The sequence below is a fragment of the Odocoileus virginianus genome, chromosome 3 (genome assembly GCF_023699985.2).
Source record: "Odocoileus virginianus isolate 20LAN1187 ecotype Illinois chromosome 3, Ovbor_1.2, whole genome shotgun sequence".
NCBI classification, from domain to species: domain Eukaryota; kingdom Metazoa; phylum Chordata; class Mammalia; order Artiodactyla; family Cervidae; genus Odocoileus; species Odocoileus virginianus.
The window spans coordinates 57,740,469-57,767,439 of NC_069676.1; the positions used below are offsets into that span (position 1 = coordinate 57,740,469).

The 26,971-nt window shown below is 54.6% G+C and overlaps 1 protein-coding gene across 2 annotated transcripts in view; it reads right to left on the reverse strand.

Annotated features, from left to right (window-relative positions):
- Positions 1 to 2,130: 2,130 nt before the first annotated feature.
- PDGFRB (platelet derived growth factor receptor beta) overlaps positions 2,131 to 26,971 on the reverse strand; it is a 37,314-nt gene continuing 12,473 nt past the window's right edge. The window contains exons 2-23 of one of the 2 annotated variants that reach the window (XM_070465636.1): positions 23,593 to 23,638; positions 22,172 to 22,495; positions 21,380 to 21,646; positions 20,538 to 20,665; positions 20,251 to 20,422; positions 19,471 to 19,663; positions 18,670 to 18,785; positions 17,217 to 17,340; positions 16,571 to 16,782; positions 14,176 to 14,270; positions 13,109 to 13,241; positions 12,455 to 12,559; positions 12,006 to 12,116; positions 10,827 to 10,986; positions 9,627 to 9,787; positions 8,973 to 9,091; positions 8,611 to 8,733; positions 7,755 to 7,866; positions 7,245 to 7,344; positions 6,577 to 6,682; positions 5,483 to 5,715; positions 2,131 to 4,167 (exon numbers count right to left, since the gene is read on the reverse strand). In XM_070465636.1, the coding sequence (XP_070321737.1) occupies positions 3,990 to 4,167; positions 5,483 to 5,715; positions 6,577 to 6,682; positions 7,245 to 7,344; positions 7,755 to 7,866; positions 8,611 to 8,733; positions 8,973 to 9,091; positions 9,627 to 9,787; positions 10,827 to 10,986; positions 12,006 to 12,116; positions 12,455 to 12,559; positions 13,109 to 13,241; positions 14,176 to 14,270; positions 16,571 to 16,782; positions 17,217 to 17,340; positions 18,670 to 18,785; positions 19,471 to 19,663; positions 20,251 to 20,422; positions 20,538 to 20,665; positions 21,380 to 21,646; positions 22,172 to 22,495; positions 23,593 to 23,632 (3,312 nt within the window). In that variant the 5' untranslated portion in view covers positions 23,633 to 23,638 and the 3' untranslated portion in view covers positions 2,131 to 3,989. Of the gene's footprint in view, positions 4,168 to 5,482; positions 5,716 to 6,576; positions 6,683 to 7,244; positions 7,345 to 7,754; positions 7,867 to 8,610; positions 8,734 to 8,972; positions 9,092 to 9,626; positions 9,788 to 10,826; positions 10,987 to 12,005; positions 12,117 to 12,454; positions 12,560 to 13,108; positions 13,242 to 14,175; positions 14,271 to 16,570; positions 16,783 to 17,216; positions 17,341 to 18,669; positions 18,786 to 19,470; positions 19,664 to 20,250; positions 20,423 to 20,537; positions 20,666 to 21,345; positions 21,647 to 22,171; positions 22,496 to 23,592; positions 23,639 to 26,971 lie in introns of those variants that run through there. The other variant, XM_070465637.1, reaches the window with a different exon arrangement.

Below are 26,971 nucleotides of genomic sequence, written 5' to 3' on the forward strand. Positions count from 1 at the left end.
AAAGTAATTTTAAATGTTTATGAAGCTGAATGAGAAACTGAAATAGAAGAGACCTTGTGGAGACAGGGCTCTAATTCAAAGAAGGTACATTAATGCGGGCTGTGGGGCCCCTCATCAGCTGAGGGTTAGGGCTCTGGAAGCAAAAGCTTTGTCTTTCTCTCTTTTTCCAGGAACAAGGACCCTGGCTGTGAATAGGGTGGCGGAAGAATTGTGTAGTCAAGTGGCTCATCGTCTGGGAGGAAAATTCCAGCTCACCAGTTCCCATGGGCCCGTCTGAGTGGTGGGGATGGGAGAGCCACAGGAGCTATGGTTTCCCCATCCTCCAGCTCCCACATCCCCTCTGCACAGGGATGTGTGGGCTCCCAGCCCACCAGATGCTTGTTTATTACATCCACCTAGCCCTCAGAGTGTCTTAGCTTCTTCATTCCCCCTAGCACTTTCTCTTGGGGACCCACAGCCCTAGAGATCTGGAGTCAGGAAACAGGAGCTGGGACCCAGGCTTCCCTTCGCCCCCTTGAGAGCTGACCCAGGGTTCGGCCAGGCCCAGGTGCCCATCACCTCCCTGCTGTACCAACCTGACAACCTTAGGCAAGTCACCTCAACCTCTCCTGAACTGGTATCCCCCTTGTAATATGGGGACAGGAGCAGCCCTAGGTTCACAGGGTGGATGTGAAGGCAAGTGGGAAGCTGTGTGCAGCATCAGGACAGCCCTGGCACAGAGGAACTCCTCTGTAAGCGGCACCAGCAGAGTCCTCCCGCCTCTCTCTGTGGTGCCTTAGCTCCATCTACCACTGGTCTAACCCACCCAAGACCCCACAGGTAGCAGGCCTGAGGGGAAGGGAACCGAGGTCCCCTGACCTCCAGATGGAGGCTTTCCCAGAGGCAAGGATAATCCCCGTCTGGAATGTGGCTGTTTATTCTCTTTACAGGGCAGATCCGGGTGTGGCTTCTTCATCTCCTAACACAGCCAGGGGAGATGGGGCCATGGGCTCCGAGGCCAGGACCCCTAGGAGGGTGGGCTCTGTGTGGCCAGGCCCTGCAACAGGGGAGGTGGGGCAGGGGGGTTTCCCTGGGGGTGGCTCAGCTGCCCCTGAGTTGGCGGCTGGGTCCGTGAGTCAGAGCTGCCCCTCGTCTCTGTTCCTCTCTCCACTGGCAGCCACGGCCCCAGACTTCTGGAGGCAGTCCAGGGAGGCCTGTGGTTCCGAAAGGAGGTGCTAGTCCCCAGAAGCAAACTGAGATGCCCCATCCCCAGCTCAGAGAGAGCAAGTAATGGCCGAGGTCACACAGTGAGGTGAGACAGGTCTCAGGTGACCCGTCCCAAAGGGGCCAGGCAGGAGGGCCAGGACCTGTGTACTCTGCCCTCTGCCCCAGCAGCTCTATTGCCCCGGCCCCACTCTGCTGTTGGGTCTCCCAGACCTGGGCCGGCAAGTGGAGCCTACAGCCAGTACTGAGCTGGCCAGTGGACACCAAGATGCCTGGCTCATCCCAGCCCCACACCACTAAGCTGCCACAGCCACGAGGGGTGAGTCTGCAGCCCTCTCCCAGCCTGGCAGACTCTGCGCTCAGAGCCACAGCTGGGCCCCTGCTTCCCTGCCTGGGCCGTGCTGTGGCCACACTCACCCACATCTTCCTTGTTTCTTCTTCTCTCTCCTTCCTCCTCTCTGCTCCCTCGGACGCACTGTCTGTCTCCCTGCCCGTACCTGAGACCTGACCACCAGTCACCAGGGCCTGGGATCTGGGCTGTAGCAAATGCCTCTTATGAGCCACACCAGCTTGGATCTGGGCCACAGGTTGCAGGGAGCGGGGCTGGCTTAATGGCCAAAGCCAAAGCACATGGTGGGGCAGGGTGGGGGTGGCAGTGGGGCTCAGGGCCCCCACCCAGAACCAAGCACTACAGAGCCAGAAGAGCCTTCTCCTTTCACAACTTGGAAAACCAAAGCCTGAGGTCCAGGTCCCCCAACTACCAGGGAAGGGCGGGGGGAAGTGTGAAAAACCCCGTCTCACAGATGGAAGTGGACTTGAGCTGAGGGGCCATGTGGGGATCCTATGGCTGGGTGAGCCCGGCTGCCCCACCCCACTCCTGCTACCTCCCGGGCCCAGGGACCCACACCTGTGGGACACCACGAAGTCTGTGAGTGAGAAGCACCAGGTTTAATATTAAAATCTTTCTCTTAAAAAAGTACACAGAGAGGAAAACTTGATGGCATACAAAATAGCACTTTTGTCATATAAATGTGTGTTAATGTGAGTCCTAAAAATACTTGTAAACCTAGGTGATTACATCTTTGGTACCGTAGTGAGAACCCATGCCCTCTCCTTGACCAGGCTTTGGGGGTCCCAGGGCAGGGATGTGCCAACCAACACAGGAGGCTGGTTCCCAGTATCACTGACCTTCCCTCACCCACCCACCCCCACCCCATTCAGCCCTTCCCCTGCCAATGGTCCTGGCCACAGCCCTCACTCTCCAGGCCCCTCCACTGCCCACTGAGCTGGCAGAGGCATGAGGTGAGCATCCCTGGGCAGACAAAGCCATCTCCCATGGTTCCTTCCTCAGGGTGGGGCAGCTGGAAGGTGGGAAGGCAACCTGCAAAGTACCCACCTCTTGCATCCCCTCCTCAGGTCCCCCCTTCAAGGTGTCTTGTCCTCTAACTGTCCGTCAGGTCTGCAGCACAGCCCTGGACAAAAGGTGCTGGAGTGGTGGGATGCGCTAGGTGCTCCGATTTGCTGCCTGCCTCCTTTGCCCAGGATAGCTCCAGCCAGAGGTCATGTGGGTGGTGAAAGGGATCCCATGGTCTCCCTCCATCCCTGGGGCAGCTTCTGGGGGTTTTCCAGGACACTGGCTATCACTCAGAGCCAAGGCCTGGGCCTTTGGGGACCTGCCAGGGCCCTGGGGAAGGGGCCCAGTTCCTGAATGCCCGGATGTGTGTGATGTGTCATCAGGGCCTCCCCAGGCCCCAGCTGATCCCAGGATAGAGGTTTGGAGTGTTTATCTTTGCTTCATCTGGGCAAGTGTACAACCCCTGGAATACTCCAGAATGTTAGTGCTGGCAGGGTACCAGAAGTCAATGAGTCCAAACGCTCATTTTTCAACAGGGAAAACAGCCCCAGAGAGGGTGAAGGAATCCTCCAAGGTTTCTTAGCAGGTCCAATGCCATACTGGTCCACACATGCAGGCACCTGTTGCAGGCATGTCAACACACGCATCAGAGATGTGGGGCTCATCTGGCTCTGGAGACTCTGGTGAGTGGAGTAAGACTGGCAGTGATGAGGAAGAAGACCCCTGGACCCATGGGGCCAGGAAGACATGGACAAGGCATGTTATGGGGAGATGCACCCTAAGTGCCTGGGCCTGGGGCTACAGGCCAGGGCCTCCTGTGCTTGGCTCAGCCCCCAGCATTAATTAGGCACAGAAGGCCCCAGACCAGCCTGGGCCTGGGAAAGCAAAGACTGGCACTGAGGGCAGGTGGCTCCTGGATGAGGCAACACTGTCCAAGACCAGGCCCTAGCTCGGCCAGGAGCCGGAGACGCTGGGGTCCCTTCCCCAGCTCTTGGAGAAAAAAGTGCAAGGAGAGAGCTGCAGCTCCTTGAGGGGCAGCTGGCTGAACAGAAAAGAGTTAATCCACCACATCACGAAACTTGAGGGTTCCATCCTCCACATCTGTCAGGCAGGGTGAGAATCCCAGACTGTGGGCTGCCAAGCCCACCATTCCCATCTTACAGATGGGGAAACTGAGTCCCCTGGGAGAGCCCTGGCTCAGAGTCACATGGTGCTCCAAGAGGCAGAGGACTGGTCGCGGCTCCTCCAGTTCTCTTGCCTCCTAAGCCAGCCCCAGGGTTTGGGGATGATGTGCCGGGGCAGAAGCTTTCCGGAAAGGGACAGCTGACGGGAGCAGCCTGGCTGACGGGAGGCCGGGCCCGGCCAGGCGGTGCAGGGTGCTGGGAGGTAGAGGGGAGCTTCGAGTAGGGCAGGCCGGGGTGGGGGCCAGCCCCTACAGGAAGCTGTCCTCCGCCTCGGCCCGAGGCCCCGGGCATCTGGAATCCAGCGGCCGCTCGGGCTCTGGCTCCACCTGGGAGGCGGGCTGCAGCTCTGGCTCTGGCTCCTCTTGGGGTTCCAGCGGGCTGTCACAGGAGATGGTAGAGGAGGTGTTGACTTCATTCAGGGTGGAGCTAGAGGCAGGGAGGGGGAGTGAGTGAGAGGCTGGGGGGAACCTCAGTGAAAGAACAGCATTAACATAGAGCCTTCTATCTACCTGAGCTGGCTGCATGCACCTTACACACTTTACCTCACTAAAATCCTTGTAGAGATTACACGAGGCAGGCGTCGTGAGGAAAGTGCAGCTCAGAGAGGTTATGTCATTGCCCTGAATCACACAGTGGCTAAGTATAGGAGTGGGGACTTAGAGCAGACCTAGTTGACTCCAAAGTCCATTGCTTACTCATCAGTCTCCATCTCCCACATGCCTGAATGCATAATTACCTCATTCAATCCCCATAACAACCTCCAAATTGAAATACTCCTACTGTTTTCATCTTGCAGACAAGGCAACTGAGGTTGAGAGAGGAGAAGCAGCTGGTCTGAAGGCTCAGAGCAGCCCCAGCATTCACACCCCAAGCTGTCTGAACTCAGTTGAACTTGTCTGTACACTGGCTGCTTGGAGCCTTGGAATATTAGCTTCTCAAACAGGGTGGTGAGGGCCTTCTAAGTCCTGTGTGTGCCCCTAGTGCATGTAGAGAGATGGGCTCACAGCAAAGGTACCTGGCCGGGTCTCACTGCAGCAAGTGGCAGAGATACAGCTGGGATCCAGTTTGCAGCCCCAGCCATTTCACCACAGGGTGGATCTTGTTTTGGGTGTGGGTCTGGCCTCATGTGGAACATCTAGTCCAGGCGATAGCTGGCCTTCCTCCAAAACCCTCCCCTCATGCTGATCTTCACATCCCAAGGCAAAAGAAAAGCATGAATCTTCTCCCCAGTCTGAATTTTGGCCTGAACTTCTGCAGACACCTCTGCCTCCCTGTTCCATGCTCCCTGGGGTCCTCAGGGCATGGTGCTGAAGGCCAGATCACAGGGTTGGGGATGACCACAGAGTAATACTTGTGGTGCTGGGGATGCAAATTAGATTTTCCTTTTCCCTCCTTAGGGCTAAGTCACAGCCGAGAGAGGGGACAAAGTAGATGGCCTGTGGGGGCTCCTTTAAAGGAAACAGATATTTTGCAAATACGTCCCATGCCATTCTTTCTCTTACCAGCCTGTCATTTCCACCTGAGGTCATCAAAGGTCAAATGAATTCCACTTTTTTTCTATCCATTGGCAGGAATAAGTACTCACCTGAGGTAACTCACTTCTAAGCCAGGTCTGAAGGCATGAAGATACAGACTCACACACACACACACACACACACACACACACACAAAGACCCACATGCACGTGTGCACACACACACTATGTACACTACTGCTTTGGGCTGCAGGTAGGAATAGCTACCTGGCTAGGCTGGGGGAACCTTCCGGTGGGCCCTCATCAGCACCCTCAGGTTTGGGGTCAGGCAGGGGGATGATGTAGTCATTGTCCCCCTCGTTGGGCTGCACAGCAGTGTAGAGAACGGAGCTGGAGTCCAGGGGAGATCGGAGGCCACTGAAGCCAGGCAAGCGGGCTTGGGACCGAAGGATGGCTGGGTGGTCGCTCCTCAGAAACTCCTCATCCACCTGCTGATACTTCTGCTCAGGCGGAAGGAAGAATCCGAGACAAGGGAGGGTCAGACCAGAAATGACTTTAGAGATCCCCTAACAGGTAGACTCTGAGCCAGCCCCTCCAGCATTATGTAAATAAGGTCCCTGGTGCTCAGAGAGGAAGGAGAATTGCCCAAAGCCACTAAGTTACCCTCCTCTCTGGCCTCTCAACAGACAAGGTGAGTTGAGGGTCACCTGGGGAGGGGTTAGTACTCAGACTGGCACCCATGACCCTAACTCCCCCTGCCTCAGGGGAGACAGGCGTGGGCTCTCTGCCTGCCACGGCCTCCTTCGCTGAGGCCTGTTTCCCTCACTACTGGTCCTGGAACGATAACCATATGTGGTTGGCAGCGGGCTGAGGAATGGACTGAGGGAAAAGGCTGTGTCTGCACAAAGGATACATGCATCCCCCTCGCACTAGCTTTGCAGTGGGGCAAGGGAGGGTTTTAAGGTCCCACTGGCAACATCTGCCTTGTACGAGCCTGCCACAGGGTCTAAGCGGTCAGGTCCTTAGTGGTCATTGAGCCTGGGGTTGTTCAGACTTGGGACGGAGGCCCAGGGTTTGGTCTGGTTGCAAAGACAAGTGGAAGGATGCAGGATGAGGTGGGGGGCTGTAGGCTCCCTGCCTCCAGTTTAAATTAATCAGCTTCCAAGTAGGATTTCACTTTAAGAAATTCTGTGCTGCTAAAATAAACTACACTCACATCCCTTATCGGCACCAAGAGGGAAACAGGCCCAGAGGGGGAAGGATTGTCCCCAAACAGCAGTGTGTCACAGTGAGCCTTGTACCCTGTGTCTATTTCGGGACCGGAGCTCTCCCGTTCCCACCCCCACCCTGCCTCAGCGTACCTTTTTGTAGCCCTCACCCAGCAGTCTCTCAAGAAGCAGCACCAGCTGGGAGAAGGGGGGCCGGATCTCGAACTTCTCTTCCCAGCACTTCTGCATGATCTCGTAGCTGGTGAAAGGGGCAGAGAGGTCAGGGCCTCGGGCTCAGGGCCTGCTGCCTCCCAGGACAAAGTGAATAATAAATAAAAAGAGGTGGGAGGGGAGGAGGAGAGGAGGGGAGGGGCCCCCCCTTTACTGCTCTGGCATGTTCCCTCGAGAAGCCCTTCCTTCACCTTCAGTTCAGTGCTTCCATGGGGTTGATCGCACCTTGGTGAGCACATGACCGGGTCTGGCCAGTAGGGGCTCATCCCCTCAGCTCAGCGGCTGGTTCTGGATGGGCCTGTGACCCCAGCAGAGCCCTTCACAACCACCTCTGGGCCTTTTGCTGCAACTATGGTGAAAGCAGCCAGGCTGAAGCTATTTGGATGGTGCCAGCCTGAAAGTAAGGCCAACATGAAGAAGAACAGAGCCCCAAGATAGAACAAGAGACTGTGGATGATGTCTGTGAACAACTGGATCCAGCTATACCTAATTTTTCTACATCTCTGAACCAATCTATTTTTGTCTTAAGCTGGTAAAGTTGGATATGTATTGTCTGCACCCCAAAATATCTTCCCAGAGGCTCCACTCACATCTCGTCAGAGGCGTGGGCAGGCTGGGCCATGCGGTAGCCCCGCTTGATGGCGTTGTAGAACTGCTCATTCATGGGCAGCTCTGGGTATGGGGTGCCACCTGTTAGGGAGCAGAGAAAGAGACACAGGCTCAGGGGTGCTGGCAGGAATCCTCTCCTACAGGACAGGGAGAGGCATACCAGCCTAGCGATCAGTGTGGGTATTGTGGCTTTGGCACTGGGAAATGTGGACTCCCTCATAGGCTCTGGACACAGACTGAATCCCTCCCTGGAATCAGAACCAGAGAACACCAGAGCCAGGCTTCTTGACGTCACTGTCCAAGTCCATCTATACTGAGATGCAGAGGTAAGGAGATCCAGATGGCAAGACACTTGCTGAGGTCACACAGGAATAAGAAAAGAGCAGAGCTTCTGAGCCCTGTCCCACCGCCCCCCTGGGATAGAGGTGTGGGCGCTCAGGGTGGACGCTATGCCATGTGTGGGTGAGCCCTGGAGAACGAAGGAAGCATACCCAGGGTGAAGATCTCCCAGAGCAGGATGCCGAAGGACCACACGTCGCTCAGGGTGGTGTAGAGGCTGTTGAAGATGCTCTCAGGGGCCATCCACTTCAGAGGCAGGAAGGTCTGTGGGAGAGTGGAGGCTGCTGAGCCCAAGGAGGGGCCGAGCCCCACTCTGCACCTGGGAGGCAGGAGGAGGCCCAGCAGTCCCCACCCCAGCTATTTCTCACTTCCTGGTCCCCCAGGGCCTATCACTGCCGATACATGGTTCCCACACCCATCCCAATGCTGGTTAGTCAGAGGATCAGGAGGCTGAGTTTCTCATCTCACAAGCTGGGGACATGGCAACCCCTATCTGTGAGGAAGAGCCCCAGGGTCTGAGACTACTTGGGGAGCATGATCCCTTTCCTGACCCCTGCTGGGGGCAGGCAGGGTCATGCACAGGTGTCACCCAGCTCTCATCCTAGCTGCCTTACATCTCTGGAGCCTAGTGTCCCTGTGTGGAAAGTGGGGACATGAGTGCCAGGCAGGATGGTCACCTTTTATCCAAGCACCACCTGCCACTCACTCATCTGGGCTTCTGCCTCTGCCCGCCATCACTGCTGAGAAGCACATTTGGCCTGCTCCCTATCCATCCTCCCCCAGAACCTTTACAGCTGGCTGCTTGGCCCCTGCCATGCCCAGCAAATCTGAGCCCGTGGCCCACCCCACAGGCCTGGGCATCTCACCGCCACCCCGCCCCATGCCCAGCTGGTGGCTCCTCTTCCTCTCCCTACTCACAGGGCCAGGCAGGCAGAGCCCACGAGGACTCTGGCCTGACTTCCCAGGAGCCAAAGCCACATGAACCATGGTGGCGGTGAAGGCACTCACGCTGCCCTTGGAGATGTAGTTCGAGTCCCGCATGATGTCACGAGCCAGGCCAAAGTCACAGATCTTGACCAGCTTGCCCTCACAGATAAGCACGTTCCTGGCTGCCAGGTCTCGGTGGACGCACTGGCGACAGAGGGGACAGAGCTGAGACTGTGCGGCAATTGTGGGAAAGGCTCTCCGGGTCAAGGGCTTTGTGAAAAATACATGGTTGGTCAGGTGTGAGGGGCCACCAGGTGTGAGGGCATTGGCCATCTTCAGCCACCAGAGGGCCACTGTACGGGTCACATACTTGAAGGACCCTGGCTGGTCGGGGGACCCCCCCCTCCCCAAGACCCCACTCTGCTCACTGTGACTACACATACATTCTTGGAGGCCAGGAACTCCATGCCATTGGCCACCTGGTAGCTGAAGCCCACAAGATCCGTGTAGCTAAGCACTGGGGACTCGTTGATCAAAGTCACCCGGCAAGTCCTCTCAGGAGCTAGGGAAGAGCAGAAGGACATCTTGAGTACCCCTAGGGCCACAGAACCCTGGCCTCTGGCTCGTAGAGTCTGGATGGCCCAGAGAGGAGACTCCTGATCCTCTAAGGTTTCCCCAAAAGGAACATAATTTCCAAATAGCTCTTAAATTCTCCAACTTCCAAAAAAAACTTATGGCATTAGCCCTGGGCCACTTTTGCTCAGCCTGGCCTGCCTGCTCCTCTGGGTACTAGTCAGCCTGGGGCCTGCTCTGAGCAGACCACTCTTTCCTGAGGCCCCAGCAGGTCAGGCATCCCCTCCAACCCAAGCTCCTCTCCTCCCTGAAGGCTGTGTGCACATTTCTCGACCCAGAAACAGGGGCTGATATTGGGGTTCCACCACATAGGAGCTTTGGGCAGGTGGCAGGCCTCAGTTTCTGCATCTATGAAATGGGCACAAGGCCACCTTCCTGGCAGGGTTGTTGCCAGACTGGGTGGAGGAAAAGGGTTTGGAAAGAATGCATGACAACACAGGTGTGACGACCCTGTATGCACCCACCAGAGGGGACGTAGTTATCATAAGGAGCCAGGTAGTTGGAGGACTCGATGTCTGCGTATTTGACATCTCCTTTCATGTCCAGCATGGGCACATAGTCCACCGACTCGTCCTTGCTCATGTCCATGTAGCCACCATCGCTCTCCCCAGGCAGTGACACGTGGCTGGGGGCAGAGGAGCATCACAGAGGCAGTAGCACAGGCTCTCCCCTCTCATCCCCCCCACCCCTCTGCTCACCACTGGGGCCAGAAAGGACCTATCACTTATGCATTTCTTCTCTCCCTCACTCAAGCATCCTCCACTCACAATCTGTCACAATACGAACGACCATGTAGTGAGCCCTTCCAGCCAACCTCAGACCCATCCTGAGGTGGGCACTGGGGCTGCCAAGATGACATTAAGACTTAGGTTGTGTCCTCAGAGAACTCATGCCCAGGGCAATTCCAATACCCAAAGACAAGGGTCACAGGAAGGACACTGCCCAGCCATGAGGCCCTGCAAGTGGGCATTGAATCACCTTAATGCCTCTGCCTGCAGCATCAGCTCTCCAGAGAGCTGTGGGACGAAGTACACATGTGTCTCTAGGAGGAGAAAAAAGACTGGAAGGAAACCAATCAAAATGTTGACAAGAACGTGGATGAATTTTAATGTCTTTTAATGCTATTCTTAACTGACTCTTGCCTCTGAAATAGACAAGTATTGCCTTTGCCATTAGCAAAAGAGAAAAGAAATGTTATTTTTGGACAAGAAGAAGAAAGAGGATAGCTACCCTGGAGGCACTGGAGAGACTGCTGTGTGGAGGAGGGGGAAGGCTGCAGCAAAGGAGGAGTAGAGTGGAGAGCGCTACAGTGAGGGTCAACTTGGAACAGAAGGGCCCCAGGTGCTCCCCGTTGATGGAGAGACAATGATGTGTGTTTGGTGAGATGTCGAAAGGGGTCACATCTGCAGAGTGCTCAGTGCAGGGCCTGGCACACCTCCTACAGTCAGCCGGTGGCAGCTACCATCATCACCACTGTTACTGTCATGCCCACCTCAGGGGTGGCCGAGGGGGCCAGGCTGCAGGCTTGCTGGTGAAACAAGTGAAACCTGGCTCGAGGAGCGGCTCTGCCCGCCCTGGCCTCAGCTTCCTGTCCTGGACAAGGAGGGGTGAGCAGGTGCTCCTCAGGGCTCCCCCTGACTCAGGCCCCAGCCCCCCTGCGGTACCTGGGCAGGGGGAGCCCGACAGGAAGGGCGTTGCTGTAGAGCTCGGCGCTGGGCGGGCGGCGCTTGTCCGAGCAGCGCTGCAGGAAGGTGTGCTTGTTGCGGTGCAGGTAGTCCACCAGGTCGCCATAGCGGCAGTACTCGGTGATGATGTAGATGGGCCCTGCAGAAGGACAGGCTCAGCGACAGTCCCGGGGCAGGATGTGGGGTGGGGTCAGGCTTCCGGTCAGAGCCATGAGGCTGATGACAGGCTGCACGTGGGACAGCAAACAGGCTCAGGCCCTAGGCAAACCTGGATTTTCCTGGCTGTGAGCAAGGCAATCCCCCTGAGTCTTACTATCTTCATCTATCAAATGGGGCTAGTAATACCCACCCCAAAGTATCTCATGAGTATTCATGAGATAATGCCTTTGGTTAGCTCAGCTCAGTGCTTGGCAAACTGCAAGCACAGAGTTAGCTGTTGTTGATGAAGCTGCATTTTGAGCCCAGGATATAAAGCAAACAAAGTCAACTGATTATTACCAGGTTACTGTTTAAATTCAAACACAATGCATTGACTTGGCAGTTTGAAGATACTGGTAGAATCAAACATTTTGAAATGTGTGGCCATTGCAGACATAAACTGGTCCACGCACATAGTGTACTTCTGTATTTTGTTTTGGTTGCACAATACTGAGGAAAATCCCAAATCTCACAATAAGCAGCTGCAAACAGTGATAACTTTTTTTTTTTTTTTTTTGCGGCCTAACTTGTAATCGGAGTTTCAAATAAACACACTCAACTGGAGAGACCTTACTTGTTCTATATTCCGAGTGAAAGCAGCTCTCAGTGAGCAAGCCGGTTGATGGTCTCCAGAGGAAGGGCTCATTTCAATGTCTCATGAGCTGTTACTTATTACCCTTTTTAAAATCAATTCTGAAAAGTTTTAAATGTCAGAGGACTCCTTGATTTGGAAACTGCTAGGAATGGTGACCTGAAGGATGCTTTGGTCTTGGAGGTGATGTGATTTTGTGACTTGCTAATCTGACACACATCTGGCTCTGTGAAGTGAGGGCACTGGGCTGGGTAGGCACAGACTCTCCAGTGGGAGTGTCCTGTTGTTCTTGGACTGGGGAGGGGGCAGGGAGGGGTCAGGCCTTGGCCACTGGCAATTCCCCAGAATTCTCTGGGAGTGGGTTGTACCTCCTTTAGTGCAGGCCCCCAGCAGGTTGACCACGTTCAGGTGGGGCCCAAGGTGACTCATGATCTTCAGCTCCGACATGAGGGCTTGCTTCTCACTGCTGCGGGCTGTGGCTGAGGGAGAGAGAGGACCTCAGGCCTGGCCCAGTCACGGAGGCTTCAGTGGAGCCTATTCTGGCTCATCTGCCCCAGTCTGTGCTGTTAGACCCATGTGGTCAAGGATGGTGAGAACCCACGGGCAGGAGAAAGGAAAGAGGGTGGGCGGGGGAGCTTCTGGAGGAGGGGGCAGGGCGAGGAAGCCTCTTTCCCAAAGTAGAATCGGGAGTGCTGCTGGCTGTGGTATGCCTGTACTTCTGTGCCCAGAGAATCAGCACAAGACCTGCTCTGGGAGTGCCTGAATGTGCGGGGGATCTGGGGGTGAGGGGAGAGAGGGGCGGGCTCCCAGGACTCACATTTCAGCATCTTGACGGCCACTTTCATGGTAGCCTGAGAATGGCTCAGGCCGTGAGCCGTGGCCTCCACCACCTGCCCAAAAGCCCCGGAGCCCAGGGTGCGGCCTGGGAAAGAGATGATCTCTCAGCTGCTGACCCACAAAGAATCTAAACATGTATGCTCTCTGAGGTCAAGTCAGACATTCCTCAAGCCACCCTGGGCTTAAGGTGTTTCTCCCATGAAGGCTCCTAAAATCACAGTGCTTTGTGGTCCTTCCTGGTCTCCCCTAGTCCTGCCTGCTTTCTGGCCCCTCTTTAGTCCCTGGAAAACCTCTCCCCCAGAGGGGAGCACAGGTTCTCCGTACCCTCTCAGCTTCTCTAGTGCCAGGCCTGTGCCTGAACTAGGCACAGGCCTGGCACTCATTAATACTTCCTCTCTCTCCACAAAGGGGTTTCATCTCATCGCATCTCTGGATCATAGAACATAAAGGCTAGAGGGTCTCAAGGGGATCATCTTACCCCCATGGTACAGAGGGTAGGGCCTGAGGGCCAGAGAAGGCAAGACATCAGCCCTAGGTCTCAAGCCAATCATGGCAATGCTGGGCCCACGTGTCAGACAGTGTTCCCACCCGCCTCAAGTCCTCAGACTGCCACTTGAGGCCTCCTTGGACTGACCAAGCACAAGCTGGTCCCGTGGCAGCTCCCAGGTGGAGTCGTAGGGCAGCTGCATAGGGTCCACATAGATGTACTCGTGGCCATCAGAGCTCACAGATTCAATCACTTTCCATCGGATTTCGTAGCGTGGCTTCTGCAGAACCAAGATCAGGGAGGGATCATCAGAGGGGAACCACTAGGTCCATCTCCTTATGAAACAGATGAGGCAAGAAAAACTGAAGCCCAGAAAAGATTATCTGAAGTCATACAGTAGATCTGAAGTGATACGGCAAGCTATCAATAGAGCCAAGGCCTTTATGGGCTCCATTGGAACAGATGTAAGGAGGAGGTGGCTGAGAAGCAGCTGACGGCTGAGAAGCAGCTGACAGCTGAGCGGCAGGCTCATCAGAATCTCCTCACCAGCTTCTCCCAGAACCTCAGCTGCTCCTTGGATGGCAATAAGGAGTATGTAGCCCAGGAAAGTGACACGAGGCAGGGACATTCTACAGATGTGGTTGGCCCCTCCCCATGCCGGGTCAGTCACAGTGGGAATCTCAGAAAAATATAACCTTAGAATGTTGAAATCATAGGATGCTGCAATCACAGGATTGGAATCTTAGAATGACAGAATCGAGTGCAGCTATCCTATGGTAGAATCATGGAATGGTGAAACCATAGAACAGACCATTGAAATGACAGATTAGCAGGATTAGAATGCCTTTCAGTAGAATCCTAGGAGTGTGGGTGAGAGTTGGAAGAATGCTGGAACCCAGGCAGTCCACCTTGAAGGTCTTGTGTCCTGTGGCTGGGATGGACAGGCATGATGCTCGAGCAGGATGCTGGGTGGGCAGTAGGGAGCACAGCAGAGTCAGGGCACTCCAGATGGTCTGGACCAGGCCCATGTTGGTCCAGGCTGCTGGGGTTTGAGGTAGCTCAGATACCCCGCATCACTTTATATCATTTTTATCACCTGAGCTCCATGCTGGGCCCCAGACATGGCCAGATCCTGCAGCACTAGAGGATGGCAGAGGTCCATGCAAAAAAAATGGTGTGCCACTCTGAACCCATTAGGCAAAGGTGGGGCTTACCTTCTGCCAGAGCATGATGAGGATAATGAGGGAGATGATCACAAGGACCACCAAGGCCAGGATGGCCGAGATCACCACCACCTTGAAGGGCAGGGCTGGACGCAGAGACAAGAGATACTTATGAACAAACAGGGCATTTGGCAGCTCCCCTCCCTGCAATCTACCTCTGCAAAAACCTCTCTGCCCATCCTGCCCAGAATGGAACCAGCTGCATCCCCACTTTGGCCTATGATGTCAGACCTTTAGCCTCTCCCTTCTGGGACACACCTCCAGCCTCACCCTAAATATCCCACAGTAACTCCCCCTGGATCACCACGGGTCTCCATATTCCCTCAGCCCTTTCCAGGGTCAGTCTGGCCTGTCTGCCACAGGTCCAGATTGAATACAAGCTCCTGAGAGCAGGGCTGTGGTTTACCTCTCCTCTGAATCTATGCCCTCATGGGGGCTTGTCACAGCTAGGATGGAGGCCAATGGATACAATAACTGAACTCCCACAGCCTGAGGCATACAGACTCCAGAAAGGAGCCTGTTTCCTCCCCCGCGGTGATGGTAACAGTCAAGCAGACTGAGGCAGGGGCCAGGAAACAGGAGTAACCAAACAGGGCCAACTCTGGGCCCCCAAACCCTGAGTCTCCGCTACTCTCAAAGCCTCAGCCTCTTTGCTGCACATCCCCACTTCTTCCCACTCCCTCCACATTCAGCCAGACCCTCATCAACCCTGTCTTGCCCCTCTGACCACCCATGAAGTTCCTTGGGAACTCCCCCCCTCCTCCCCTGTCCCCCACAGGCCCTATTTTGCTCCCTAGAGAGCTCTAGGGAGCCTACATCTTCTAGGGAGCTATCTCTGAGCAAAAAGAGGGGACTTAACCCAGCCATGACAGTTCCCTGTGGGGTGGTATATGGCTTCCCCCTCAGATGGCACAAAAAAGCTTTACTTCTGCCTTGCTCAGAGTTGGTCAGTAGGTGCCCACTTGCTCAGGAATATGAATGCATGTGTGGGAGTGTGGATGAGATAAGGCATTAAAACCTCCACCCATGCCACCACAGGGCAGGGGAAGGCAGGTCTGTGTAAAGAAGTATCTGCTTATACAAGCCCAAAGACCTACCTAAGTGCCAGTGTAAGTATGTCTAAAACACCTTGCACAACCTTCATAGCTCTGCTCACACTGGCTTCTGGCTTCTCCTGTAGTCCCCTCCCCTTTACCTCCTCCCCCAACCCTTAAATGCATACATACTCTGATCTCCAACCACGCTGATTTCCTTTAATTGCTCTGAATTCACTTTGCCTCTGGGCTTTTACACAGGCTGTTCCCTCAGACTGGAGCACCATTCCTCACTAGGCTAACTCCTAGTTATCTTTCAGGTATTGGTCTAAAGCTTCATTTCACCAGGATACTTTTCTGAATCCCATAGATGGGGATGGAGCTCCTTCTTCCTCTAGGCTTTCCCCCCAGAAGCTGACCCTCACAGTGAGGTAGCCTAGTTCCTTGTCTGTGTCCTTTCTGGGCCATGGGCACTAGGAGGACAGGCAGGGCTGGGCTTTCTCCAGAGAGAAGCTGAGACCCTGTGACTATTTACTGAATGAGGAAACAGGTGCATAAATGAAGTTTATGCATACAGGTCCATGTATGCACTGGGACTGCCAGGTAGCAAAAGCATAGCGGCACCGTAGTGACTGTTCATATGGGTGAGAATGATGCATGGATGTGTACCTGCTACCAGACATGCATGGCACAGCAAGCATATATGTAGGGGGATTGGGTTGCACACTTTTACTGAAATGTGTGCTGCATCTCCATGCTTACAGACATGCACTATGCCAGTGTGCATGCTGCACAGGGGTTGTACATGTGCTGTTTGCACACTTATATGGGGATTGTTTACCATATATACACACCTACAGACATACACTTGTGGGTTTACATATCTGCCCAGAGACTGGGATGCTCATGTATGTGGTTTACAAACCTATACTTACTGGGCTTACATCCACAAATATGCTTGTGTACATGCTTACAGACACATGCTCAAACTTTATGCATGTATGTGGGGATCAGACATTCTTCACTGCCTGCTTTACAAATCTACACTTGGAGGGTTTAAACCAATGTCCAAGGATCCGGCATGCTCAAGCACACATATATACAAAGTACATACATAAGGAGATAGAGTTGTTCATAGTCATGGTTTACACACATACACTCGTGGACATACACACATGCGCCAATATTGTGGTGGTGTGTAAGCGCATAGGAACATACACTTGCAGCGCTCCTGAGTGCCCTGGCTCCGCCAACTCTGGCCTGCCGTGGGCATACAGACACAGATCCAAGTATAGCAGGGTGGAGGTGGGGGTGAGGGATTGTCAAGGGGCCACAGAGGATGGAGGACTCACAGTGTGGCACTACGGTGACCTCCTGCACGTCGTAGCCCAGCAGGTTGTGCAGCGTGCAGCGCACGGACAGCGGCTGATCCACATGGCGCAGGCGCAGTGTGCTCACCACCTCGAACTCCTGCTCCTCCGCCCAGTATGTCACATTCGTCTCTAGCTGGCTCTCCTCCTCGGAACTGTTCCCCAGCGGCGTGGGCGGCAGCTCCCGCGGACACCTGCAGAGAACCGGCCAGGTCGACTTCCAGTCCCTTCCCACCCTACACGGGCGGGAAAACTGAGGCCATAAGCAGGCAGCGCCACTGTGTGGTGGTGGAAGGAAGCCGGGCCTGTCCAGTTTCTTTTACCCACTGCCTGCTCCTTAGTGGGTTCCTCCTGTGATTTCTCGACTGACCAGCAGGGGCGCTCCTACCCTAGAATTGGGAACCCTGGATTGCAAAATCCACTCCCTTCGTTTGACCCTCCGGGTCGAGGTAAGAAAAAACCACAGTTTAGATCATGCAGAGCATCTCCAAGAAGCCACGTCTTCTAGACTATGGCTCTAGCCTGGAACAGTGTTCCCGGAGGAAGGTTCCGGACTAGATTACTTTCACTGAGTCCATCTAGTTAGCTGTGGGTACGCTGGGAAACTGAGGCTTGAGGGTCTGCTCACCTTTTGAGGTCACTGCAGGTAGACCAGGTGAGGTGTGGCTGGGGCATGCCGCGGCCGCGACAACGAACTGTCTGCTCCCCATTGGCAGGGTGGCTCTCGCTCAGCTCCAGCACACGGACAGGCACTGCATGAAGAGGGAGCAGGCAGAGAGGTGGAGAGGTCAGAACTGACAGTCAGTGAGCAAGGCCCTCAGGGAAGACCTGGGCCAGAGTCTCCCTTGGGGGAGGGGGAGGGGAACTGCAGACTGCAGGTGAGCATTAAATACCAGGAATCACCGTGTGAAAACTGACAGATTCCCCTTCTGGGTACTTCAAAGGGAATGCCTGTAGGGAGCTAGTCTGTCTTTAACACCTAAGATTTCTAATCTTCCCTTTTAACAAAGAGAGATCAGAGTCCTGGACCAGCAAGAACATGGAGCCAGGATTTAATAGCATTTTTTTGTTTTCTCAGAGTTTATTTTAGTGGTTGCTTTATATTTATGACATGTGATGCTGATTTTCCATCTACAATGGAGAGGTTCAATTTTCAGTCAAAATAAATTTATTTTTAGGAAGTCAGTCCACAAAACATTAAGTCATTATTGTCTCATTTCTCTGCTCAAAACCCTGCAGTGGCTTTTCATTTCAGTCAGTGTAAAAGCCAAAGTCCATACAAGGTCCATGAGGGCCTAGACTATCTATCCTCCCATGGGCCCCCAACTGCCCATCTCAGCTCTGACCTCATCTCCCATTGTTCAAGGTCATCTCTGACCTCATCTGCACCATTTATCTCTCACTCTGTTCTGGCCACACAAGTCTTTCAATGTTGCCTTCGTACTGCCTGGTGTGCCCTTTCCCCAAATGGCCACTTGGCTAATGCCCTCACCTTCTCCAAGTCTTCACACAAATGTCATCTCCATGCAGTCAGTCCTGATCGTGCTGTTGAAATGTAGCTCTCCTCACTCCCTAGTCCACAGGAGTCTCTGTCCTCCTTACCTAGCTTTTATTATTTTCTTTCACAGCACTTGTTACCTTCTAACCTTGTACCTGGCTTGCTGTTTTTTCCCCCACTGAATGTTTTTCTTCCTCCCACTAAGATTCAAGCTCTACCATGGCAGGGCCTCAAGAACCTTGAATGGACTGGCACAGTGTAGCTGCTCAATAAATATCTAATTAGTAGTATAGTGTAAGTGGTGTGTGAGAAGGAAAAATCATGGCACTGGGACATGAATGCCTGAGGTTTTGCAAACACCAGTCTAGTGCAATGACTTTCTTTAAAAGCTGGGGAAACCGAGGTGCAAAGAGGGGATGTGCATACAGCAGTGGTCAGTGTTGGAGCCTTGTCTAGAATCCAGCCCTTTGAGTCCTGGACTACTTCTTCTGCTCCTCCTCTGGGTGGATGGCCAGTGTAGGAATGGAGAGAGAACAGAGGTGGGAGGGTCAGGGGAAGGAAAGCACGGTGGAAGGCTCCTCACCATTGACCTGCAGCTGGAAGGAGATCTGGGCTTCAGCATCCTCATGGAAGGCCCGCATGGTGTAGTAGCCAGCCTCAGCCACCTTTACCCGCACCAGTGTCAGCTCTGACACATACCTGAGGAGGAGGACAGGCCAGGGGACCAGCTGTCAGAGCTGCAAGAACTCTTACAGCCCCCACCTTTCTTGTAAAGATAAGAAAAACAAGGCCCAGGGAGTAGAAGGGGATTGCCAAGGTCACATGGGTGTCAGTAGCAGTGCCAGGACTTTTGGGTCTCCACCCATAGGCAGCTCCAGTGAGCCAAGAGGGAGGGTTAGAAGGACTGGGGTAGAGGGCATGGTGGAGGGGAAGCACCATCTCTGTTCCTCCACATTTCATCCCTTTCAGAAAGGCCTGACACTGCCTTATTCTAACATACAGCACCTCAGGTCGGCCTGCTAATCTCCAGCCTCAGGGCCACATTCTTGCATAGGTGGCAGTTGGCCTGCCTGGCACCCTCTTCCCTAGTCATCCTCTTTTCCTCCAGGGCTGCTTCCTGCTGGCCCCACCCATCACAAGGACAACTAAACATCTGGGTGGTCATATGACCAGCGTCTGTTTTCCCCTCTAGAGAGGAAGCTCTAGGAAGGATGGGGCTGTCTGTCTCTATTCAGGCAGTGTCCCCAGTGCCTGGCACAGTGGCCTGGCAGGGTGCCTGTCACCTGGTAGGCTCTCAGGAAAGATGGGCCTCGATAGGTCTTAAGGCTGTGGGCTGCCTGGCGGCTGCAGAGAACAACAATAGAGTGGAGGGGCGGCTGCTCACCGAGTCTCAGACACATTGCGCGTGGACAGCGCGATCTCGCCGGCGCTGGAGTCACCCAGGGTTCGGTTGTCCTTGAACCACATGACGGTGGGCGGCGGGTAGGCCTCGAACACCACCTGCAGTGTCCGGCTGCGGTGGAGCTCGGCGAATTGCACAGGCTCCAGCTCCCCCAGCAGCCGCACATAGCCGTTCTCTGCAAGGGGCAGCCGTCGGAGGTGGGGCTGTGCCCTGAGCCAATGGGGCAGCACCTCCTGGGGGCGGGGCTCCTGGGGCGGGGCATCGGCTGTACACCGAAGTAGCCCAGCGTCCTGGAGGCGGGACTTCAGGCTTTAGGAACTGAACCTGAGCTTGGGGATTCAGGTTGGGACTTGGATGGACTGGAGCAGGAACCAAATTTGAGTCTGATATTGGTTTGGGGGCAGGGTTCAAGATTGGGACTAGAGCTGCAGGGCTCTTTAGGTGTGTTCTGTCTGATGATTGTGGCTGAGATGAGTTACAGCCTGCTTCAATTTGGGGATGGGGCGGCCTGGGCCTGGAATGGCAGTAGGGATTTAGAAATCGGGTTGAGGCTAGGGTTCTGGCTAGCTGGGAAGTCTAGGTTGGGATTAGGACTGGACTTGGAGCTGATACTGTGCTTTGGTTGGGTTGATCCTGGAAATGGGGCTTTGGTTGGCACTGAGGCTTGAGCTGGATTAGAACATGACTGACAGTACCCCAGGGCTGTGACAATGTCTGGGTCCAGTTCAGAATGAAGGCTGGGGCTAAGCTCAAGGCACTCACCAACCACGGTGACATTGATAGCCTTTTCATCACGATGGTCGCTCACACTTTCTGACACATTGCAGATATAGGTCCCTGAGTCTCCCAGTTCAGCACTGGGGATGTGCAGGATAGAACGTATGTGGGGCATTTCAAAGAGGAAGTCAGTCACTGGCTCCACCAGGCGCCCACTCTGTAGGGACAGTTGGGGCAAGCCCCCCACATCAGAAAAGATCCAGGAAGTCAGGCTATAAGTTGAAATATCCATCCCTGCCTGACCCTTCCTCTAACCTGTGGCCTGGCATTACCTCCATGCGTGGGTATGTCCACTCGAAGTTGACCACCTCATTCCCGGTCACAATGCACATGATGGTGATATTCTCCCCTTGGCGGACCACAGTCTGCACTGCATTCACTGAGACATTGATGGATGACACTGGTGGAAAGAGATTGGCTTAGGGCTGAGGAAGTCACCACCAACATCAGCTTAGGGATGGGGTCGGGGTCCACAGAGGGAGGGCATGACTGGTGTGTGGAAGATTCATTCTTTCGACAAATATTTATTAAATACCTACTATATGCCAAGTCCTATTCTAGGCATTAGGGCTTTAGCGGGAAATACAACAGACAAAATTCCTGTCCTCATGAAACTGGCATTCTAGAATGTTTTGAAATCAAAGTACTCTCTGAGTACCTAAGTACAAAAGAAACTTACTGAGCACAACCAGCTACTCTCCATCTTTTTTTTTAATCTTCACAATAATCCCCCTAGATAAATGGTCTGTATTAAACCTATTTTACAGAGGAAGAAGCAGACTCTGAGAAATTATTTGCCTTGTGCAGAGTCACTCAGATGGGAAGTGGCAGTGCTAGGATTCAAATCCCACTGGTTGAAAGCCTGTGCCTTTGCCTACCACAGTATATACAGCCCAGTTCCACCACTAATGCTTCCATGACCTTTGGCATACTTCATCCTCTTTCTGAGCCTCAGTTTTCTCATCTGTAAAATAGGGCAACACACCTGCCTTCCATAGCTATAGTGAGAATCCAGTGAAAATGGAATTGCACACTTGATAATCTGAAAAGGTCAGTCCCTCTGTGGATAGTCATACTTGCCTCGGCTGAGCACCAGGCCAGAAAGGGGGCTCACCCTGGAGGCTGTAGACATGGTAGGCATCGGAATCCACCTCCCTGTCCCCAATGGTGGTTTTGCAGATGTAGGTCTTGTCCTCAAAGGTACCAGAGAAGCCACGTTGAGGGTCATAGGCTATGGGCAGGGGGACATCCACCTTCTTCTCATGCAGCATCACCACCAGCCTCGGATCCGTCACTCGACATGGAATTGTGGTCTCAGTTATTTCCGTGAGAAAGATGAATAGCTCCTCAGGGTCGACAGGGAGGAAGCCCACAGAAGGATCTGCCAAGGGCAGACCCAAGAATGTGAGTCAGAGGAGCTGGGTTTCTGGCTCTTCCCTGATTTGCTCTGTCACCTTGAAGAAGTCTCTTCCCTCTCTGCCCCTCAGTCTACTTTCTACAGAAGAAGCATGCTCTCAGAGGTCCCTTCTAGCTTTAGCATTTGATATGGACAGCATCAGCCTGAGAAAGAAGATAAGTCACAAGCTGAAGGACAGCTGGTACCTGAGCTTGGAAAATGGGGAAGATGGGACGTGGAGGCCAAGGGGGTGCATACTGGAACCAGTTGAGAATGCAGCATTCTTGGGAACCAGGAATGGGATGGACTGGCAGACAGCAGACAAATATCCAGACCCAGGGGTGGGAGTGGACATACTCCTGGACCGAGCCAGGCTGGATTCCCTGATTCATCTGCATTTCTGAGATGGCTATGTTTCACCATATCAGTAAAGTGCTCTCTGAGCTTCCCCCAGATGCCTGCAGCTGACAAGAGCAGTAGAGGTGTAGCATATAGGCCAGGGGTCCTCACCTGGCACAAAGATGTAGAGCCGTTTTCGCTCACTGGCCTCCAGCCCATGGGAGCCTTTGTAGCCACAGAAGTATTCTCCTGTGTCTAGTCCAGTGACGTTGACCAGTGTCAGCACGCTGGAGAATGTGCCGTCCTGGGTCTTGGTCATTTCCTGTGGGGGTTTCTGGGACATCCGTTCCCACACCACTGGAGCTGCGCCCAAGCAGGTCAGAACAAAGGTGCTGGAGAGGTTGAGGACATGTTCTGGCCCCGGGGGTATGACGACCAGGCCCCAGAAGGCCCGTGGTCCCAGCAGAAACAGCAGGGGCAGCAATAGCACCTGGCCTTTGGGAGAGGAGGCATCAGACGTCAGGGCACAAGAGCAATAGTACCTCTTTCCACAGCTGACCCTGAGGAGCACACCTCCCTAATCCACAGAAAACAGAGACTGGAACCCATGGCTCTGAGACCTGCTTGTCCAGGGTCTAGTCCCCAGGGACTCCTGGCCTCCTGCTCTCAGTGCCTAGAGACCCCCAGCCTTGCAGTCCTCCTGCAGTGCGGCATTCAGGCTGCAGGCATGTTCTCTCAAAGGCATCAGGAAATCCTTGGGAAGCAATTCCCAGGCCCCCAGTTCCTGCATTACTTCCCAGGTCACTTTCTGAGCCTCTTCCCTGCAGTTGCCCCAGCTGCCCAGGTTGTGCCCAAAGCCCAGAGATGGCCCTGCTTGGGGAGGTGGTGGCCAACATAGTCCAGAGTGGGGCAGATCAGGTCAGAAAAGAGACTGAGGCCCCTGGAGGCTGAAGGTGCTGGGGATGTCTAGTGATTGGTTTTCCCTCTGCCTGCTGATACCCTGTGGAAGGATGCTGTAGGCCTTGCACCCAGCCTCAGCAGCTGAAAACCCTGGAGGTGAAAACAAGTGCCTGTTTAGATGGGTGGGTGCTCAGCCAGTGGGTCAGATATCCTTGGGTGAACCTTTGACTGGTCACTGATTGCCTGGTCAGCATTGATTGCTTGAAAAAGCTCACCCAGACTTAGGAGCTCACAGCCAATGAGGGGTCCATGAATAGGAGGGGTCCCTCACCGGAACCAGACATGCCAGACTGATACCAGTAAGTGCTGATAAGAGATGGGAGACCAGGGTGACTGTTAGGGAAGAGGATGGGGACAGTTGGTGAGGGGACATGGGCTATGGAGGGCCAAGCCAAGGATTTGAGCTGATGGCTCTGGACAGGCACAGGTCCACTGAGGTTTCTGAGCTGAGGGGTGGACAGTGGAAGGAGGCCTCCACTGAGACCCACTAGAAAGGCAGGGAACTGAAGCTCAAAAGCAGAGCAGTGCCCCTGGGCTCCCAGGCTCTGGTGCTAGCATGAGCCACCCTGCCAGCTCCAGGGTCCTACCTGGAGGCTCCCCAGGGCCCTCTATCCCTGCCCAAGCCTACCTACCTTTGAGGACAACAGCTCGCATGGTGCTTGGAAGCCGCATGGTATCCTGCAAAGTTAAACAGGAGTCAGGGCCCAGGGTAGCCAGAGGTAGTGCCACAGCCCGTCTTTGCCCTGGGTCCTGTAGAGTAAGCCCCAGCTTGAGCCACCCAGCCCCTGGATCCACTAGGCTAAAGTCAAAGGCTACCCATACTCCACACCAAGAGGGCACTCATGCCCAAGGGGCCCTTTCCCCTGAACTGGGCCAAGTCTTGGGGTGCCTGGACCCTGCTTTGGCTCTGCCTCTTCTCCTCTGATTGCCTTGACTGAACCCCGGCTTCTCCTTGGGTCTTAGTTCCTCTGCACGTACGGTGGGGGTGGGGTCTTGGCCTGGATGCTGTTCAGGGGCCCACCGGCTCTAACAGCCTGTCCTCTGGGTGACAGTTCCAATACCAGGCTCTTATCTGCCAGGACAAATATTTAGGAAAGTGTGATGAAAGGCCTGAGGGAGAGGGAGGGGGTAAGCCAGAACCCAGAGAACTCCCACAGTTCCACAAGCACAACAGGAAGTGGAGGCGGCTCTGGGAAAGGAAGCGGGGGAGTGGGGCTGTGGAATGTGGGGGGGGGCACCCCCATGCCTGGCCCCCTTAACTCAGCTCCAAGCTACACGGGGAGGCCCAGGAGGAGGGGCCAGGGGCTGGACCCAGGGGAGGCCTCACCACACAGCAAGGCATCCTTGCAAACTACTGAATCCAAGCCCCCTCACCCACACTTTCAGTGTCCAGATGGGGAGACTGAGGCTCTGAGAGGGGAAGAAGTTTGCCTAAGGTTACATGGCAGAGCTTGTTCTGGAGGGAGACAAAGTGACTGGAACGATACTGGTAGAAAGACAAAGACTCAGAGATACAGACTGGAATCACCCAGTGATGGAGGCAGAAAGAGAAGCAGGGACACAAAGGGAGACAGATCGAACTACATGGGTCTTCACCGTCTCCCTGCCCTTGGCAGCCCCATCCAAGGGTCCAAAATAACCAGCCATAACCAGGTTTGCAAAGTTCTGACTGCAGTATCAACAGGAAGGAGGCCAGAAGTGGGTGGGGGTCCTAAGGCCAGAAATGTGGGAGAGACCAGGTGGCAAGGAGACCAGAAGACCTGCTGCCTTCCCTGAGTGGCTGCCCAGCCTGGCCTGGCTCCTAAGCCCGTGCCAGATTGCACCCACTCCACCCTCGTCTCATCCCTTTTAGTTTGCAATACAGGGCTAGGAGCTGAGATTGAGCCCCAGCAGGGCTACCTCCCGCACCATCACATTTCAGTGGCCTCCGTCTCCAGCTCTCAAAAAAAAGGACGATGGCAAGTGGCTCACTTGCAGGGCTGTGTTTACACATTCATCATGGGACGCAGGCAAGGGCCCTGGATTGGGGACCGCTGGCCTCAGCTCTCTGCTCAGCATCCTAAGAACTCCCTGAATAACTTTGCTCTCCTCTTCCTCTTTCTCCCAGTCCCTTCAGACCAGCCTGCCTGAGGGCCCCCTCCCCTCTCCCAAATGCTTTAGACTCAAAACCCAGCCATGCTGAGGCCACATCCCCAGTGCCCCCCGCCCACCCCTGCTGCTGCAGCCCTCCAGCTGGTTGCCAGACCGCTTCCGGCAGGACGAAGCAGCGCCACAGTGGAGCCAGCAGCCCCCACAGAGGCCTATCTGCCCCTCAGTGGGTGCCTCTCTGGATCCCCCCTTCCTGCTAGAGATCTCAGCCAAAGAAAATCATTAGCAGTGGAGGCTGGGGGAAGGGGTCATTTCGGCCTCCTTGCCCGTCCCTTCCCCACCTCCCTGGCTGGCCACACTGTTTATTATTCTAAAGGAGGAATTTGGTCGGCTGGCCTGGAGATGGGAGGTCATGACAACTAGGACTGGTCTGGCTCTGGAAGGCTGTGGGCTAGGCCCCTGGGTGAGCAGCTCCCAACCCTGGCTCCTCTCTGCTAGGCCTGCAGCTCAGGGGGATTTAAGTCCCTGAGGCTCTGAGCTGGGAGGGGCCTTCTTGAACAGGCAGCAGAGACCTACAGACAGAGTCATGGCCCAGTCACATCAAAAAGGCAGAATCAGGCTGCAAGGAGAGGATGGGTTGGGCAAAGGAGCTCAGGGAGAGGGGAGACACCTTAGGGAGAGTACAGATAACCAGGGACCTTGAACTGGCTTCTCCCTCCATGAAATGGGCATTTCACATGGGGCTTCAGACCCACCATGAGACTGAGTCTCCAGCCCTCTCTGGGAGTCAGTTTCCCTTTCCATACAGGGAGAGGTTTGGATGGATCATCTCAGAGAGCCAGCCTTGCTCTAACACTGCCAGAGAGAAGGTTCTAGTCACTATTATTTCTGCTGGGGTGGCCTGGGGACATGGGGTTGTTGATGAGAGGAAAGGCAACATTCCTGAGGCTGGAGCAAAATGAGCATCCATAACCCATTTTCATTCCATGGATTCAATTCCCTAACCATTTGGTCCCAGATTTGCTGTGTATACTTTGACAAATTCTTTCCCTCTCTGGGCTTCTGTTTTTCGGGTGACTTCCAGACAAATAAACAGGTAATACGGCCCTGTGGAGGTGACGGGGGAAGAGTGGCATGGGCAACAAGCTGGTGGATTGGGAAGAACCAGACTGGGGACTGGGATCCAACCTCCTGGGCCATCTTGGATGACTCCTTGACCCCTCCAGTGGTCCACCCATTCCCTATAGACTTCTGTGCTTCCCAGGGGGTGTATGTTTCCAGCCGACCCCAGAAAGGCCCAGGTGGCTGATATAGGGGAAGAGGACTTGCCTGTGACCACTTCTCTTCTTCGGGGGCAGGACTGCGTTCCAGGGAGGAGCCACCTGGGACAAAGTGGGTGTCATAGGGAGGAGGGATCCCCTTCCTACCACACTCTCCTGCCTCAGAAGGCCCTTGGAGCACAGAGAGGAAGGGGACCCTCAGGGATCTCCCCTTTGTTTGTGAGGCGAGTGCTGTGTGGGACGTTCTCGTGATTCTTCCTATTTTGGCTAGGTTGGGGGTACAGAGATCCACAGATGGGATAATTGCCCAGCTCCTCACAGTGAGTCAGAGGTACCCCCTCAGTCCAGGGGAACAAGTGTGCTTGAGGATTCCTCCTCAGAGCCTCAGCCTTGCTCATACAAGCCTCCACTCCTTTCCCACTGCCTTAATCTAAATAAATCCAGACCATCTTGGCCACATCCGCTAGCAGCAGCTTCCCTCCCTCAGGGTCCCAAGGCTCCCACGACACAGGCAGGCTGGGGAGGGGGGCCTGCACGGCTGCCAGTGGGGGAGGCTCACACACGGAGAGCACGTGCACACACAGCACAGGCTCCTGCCTACGCGCTCGCTCACACACTGCTCTGAAACACACCCGTGTGCGGC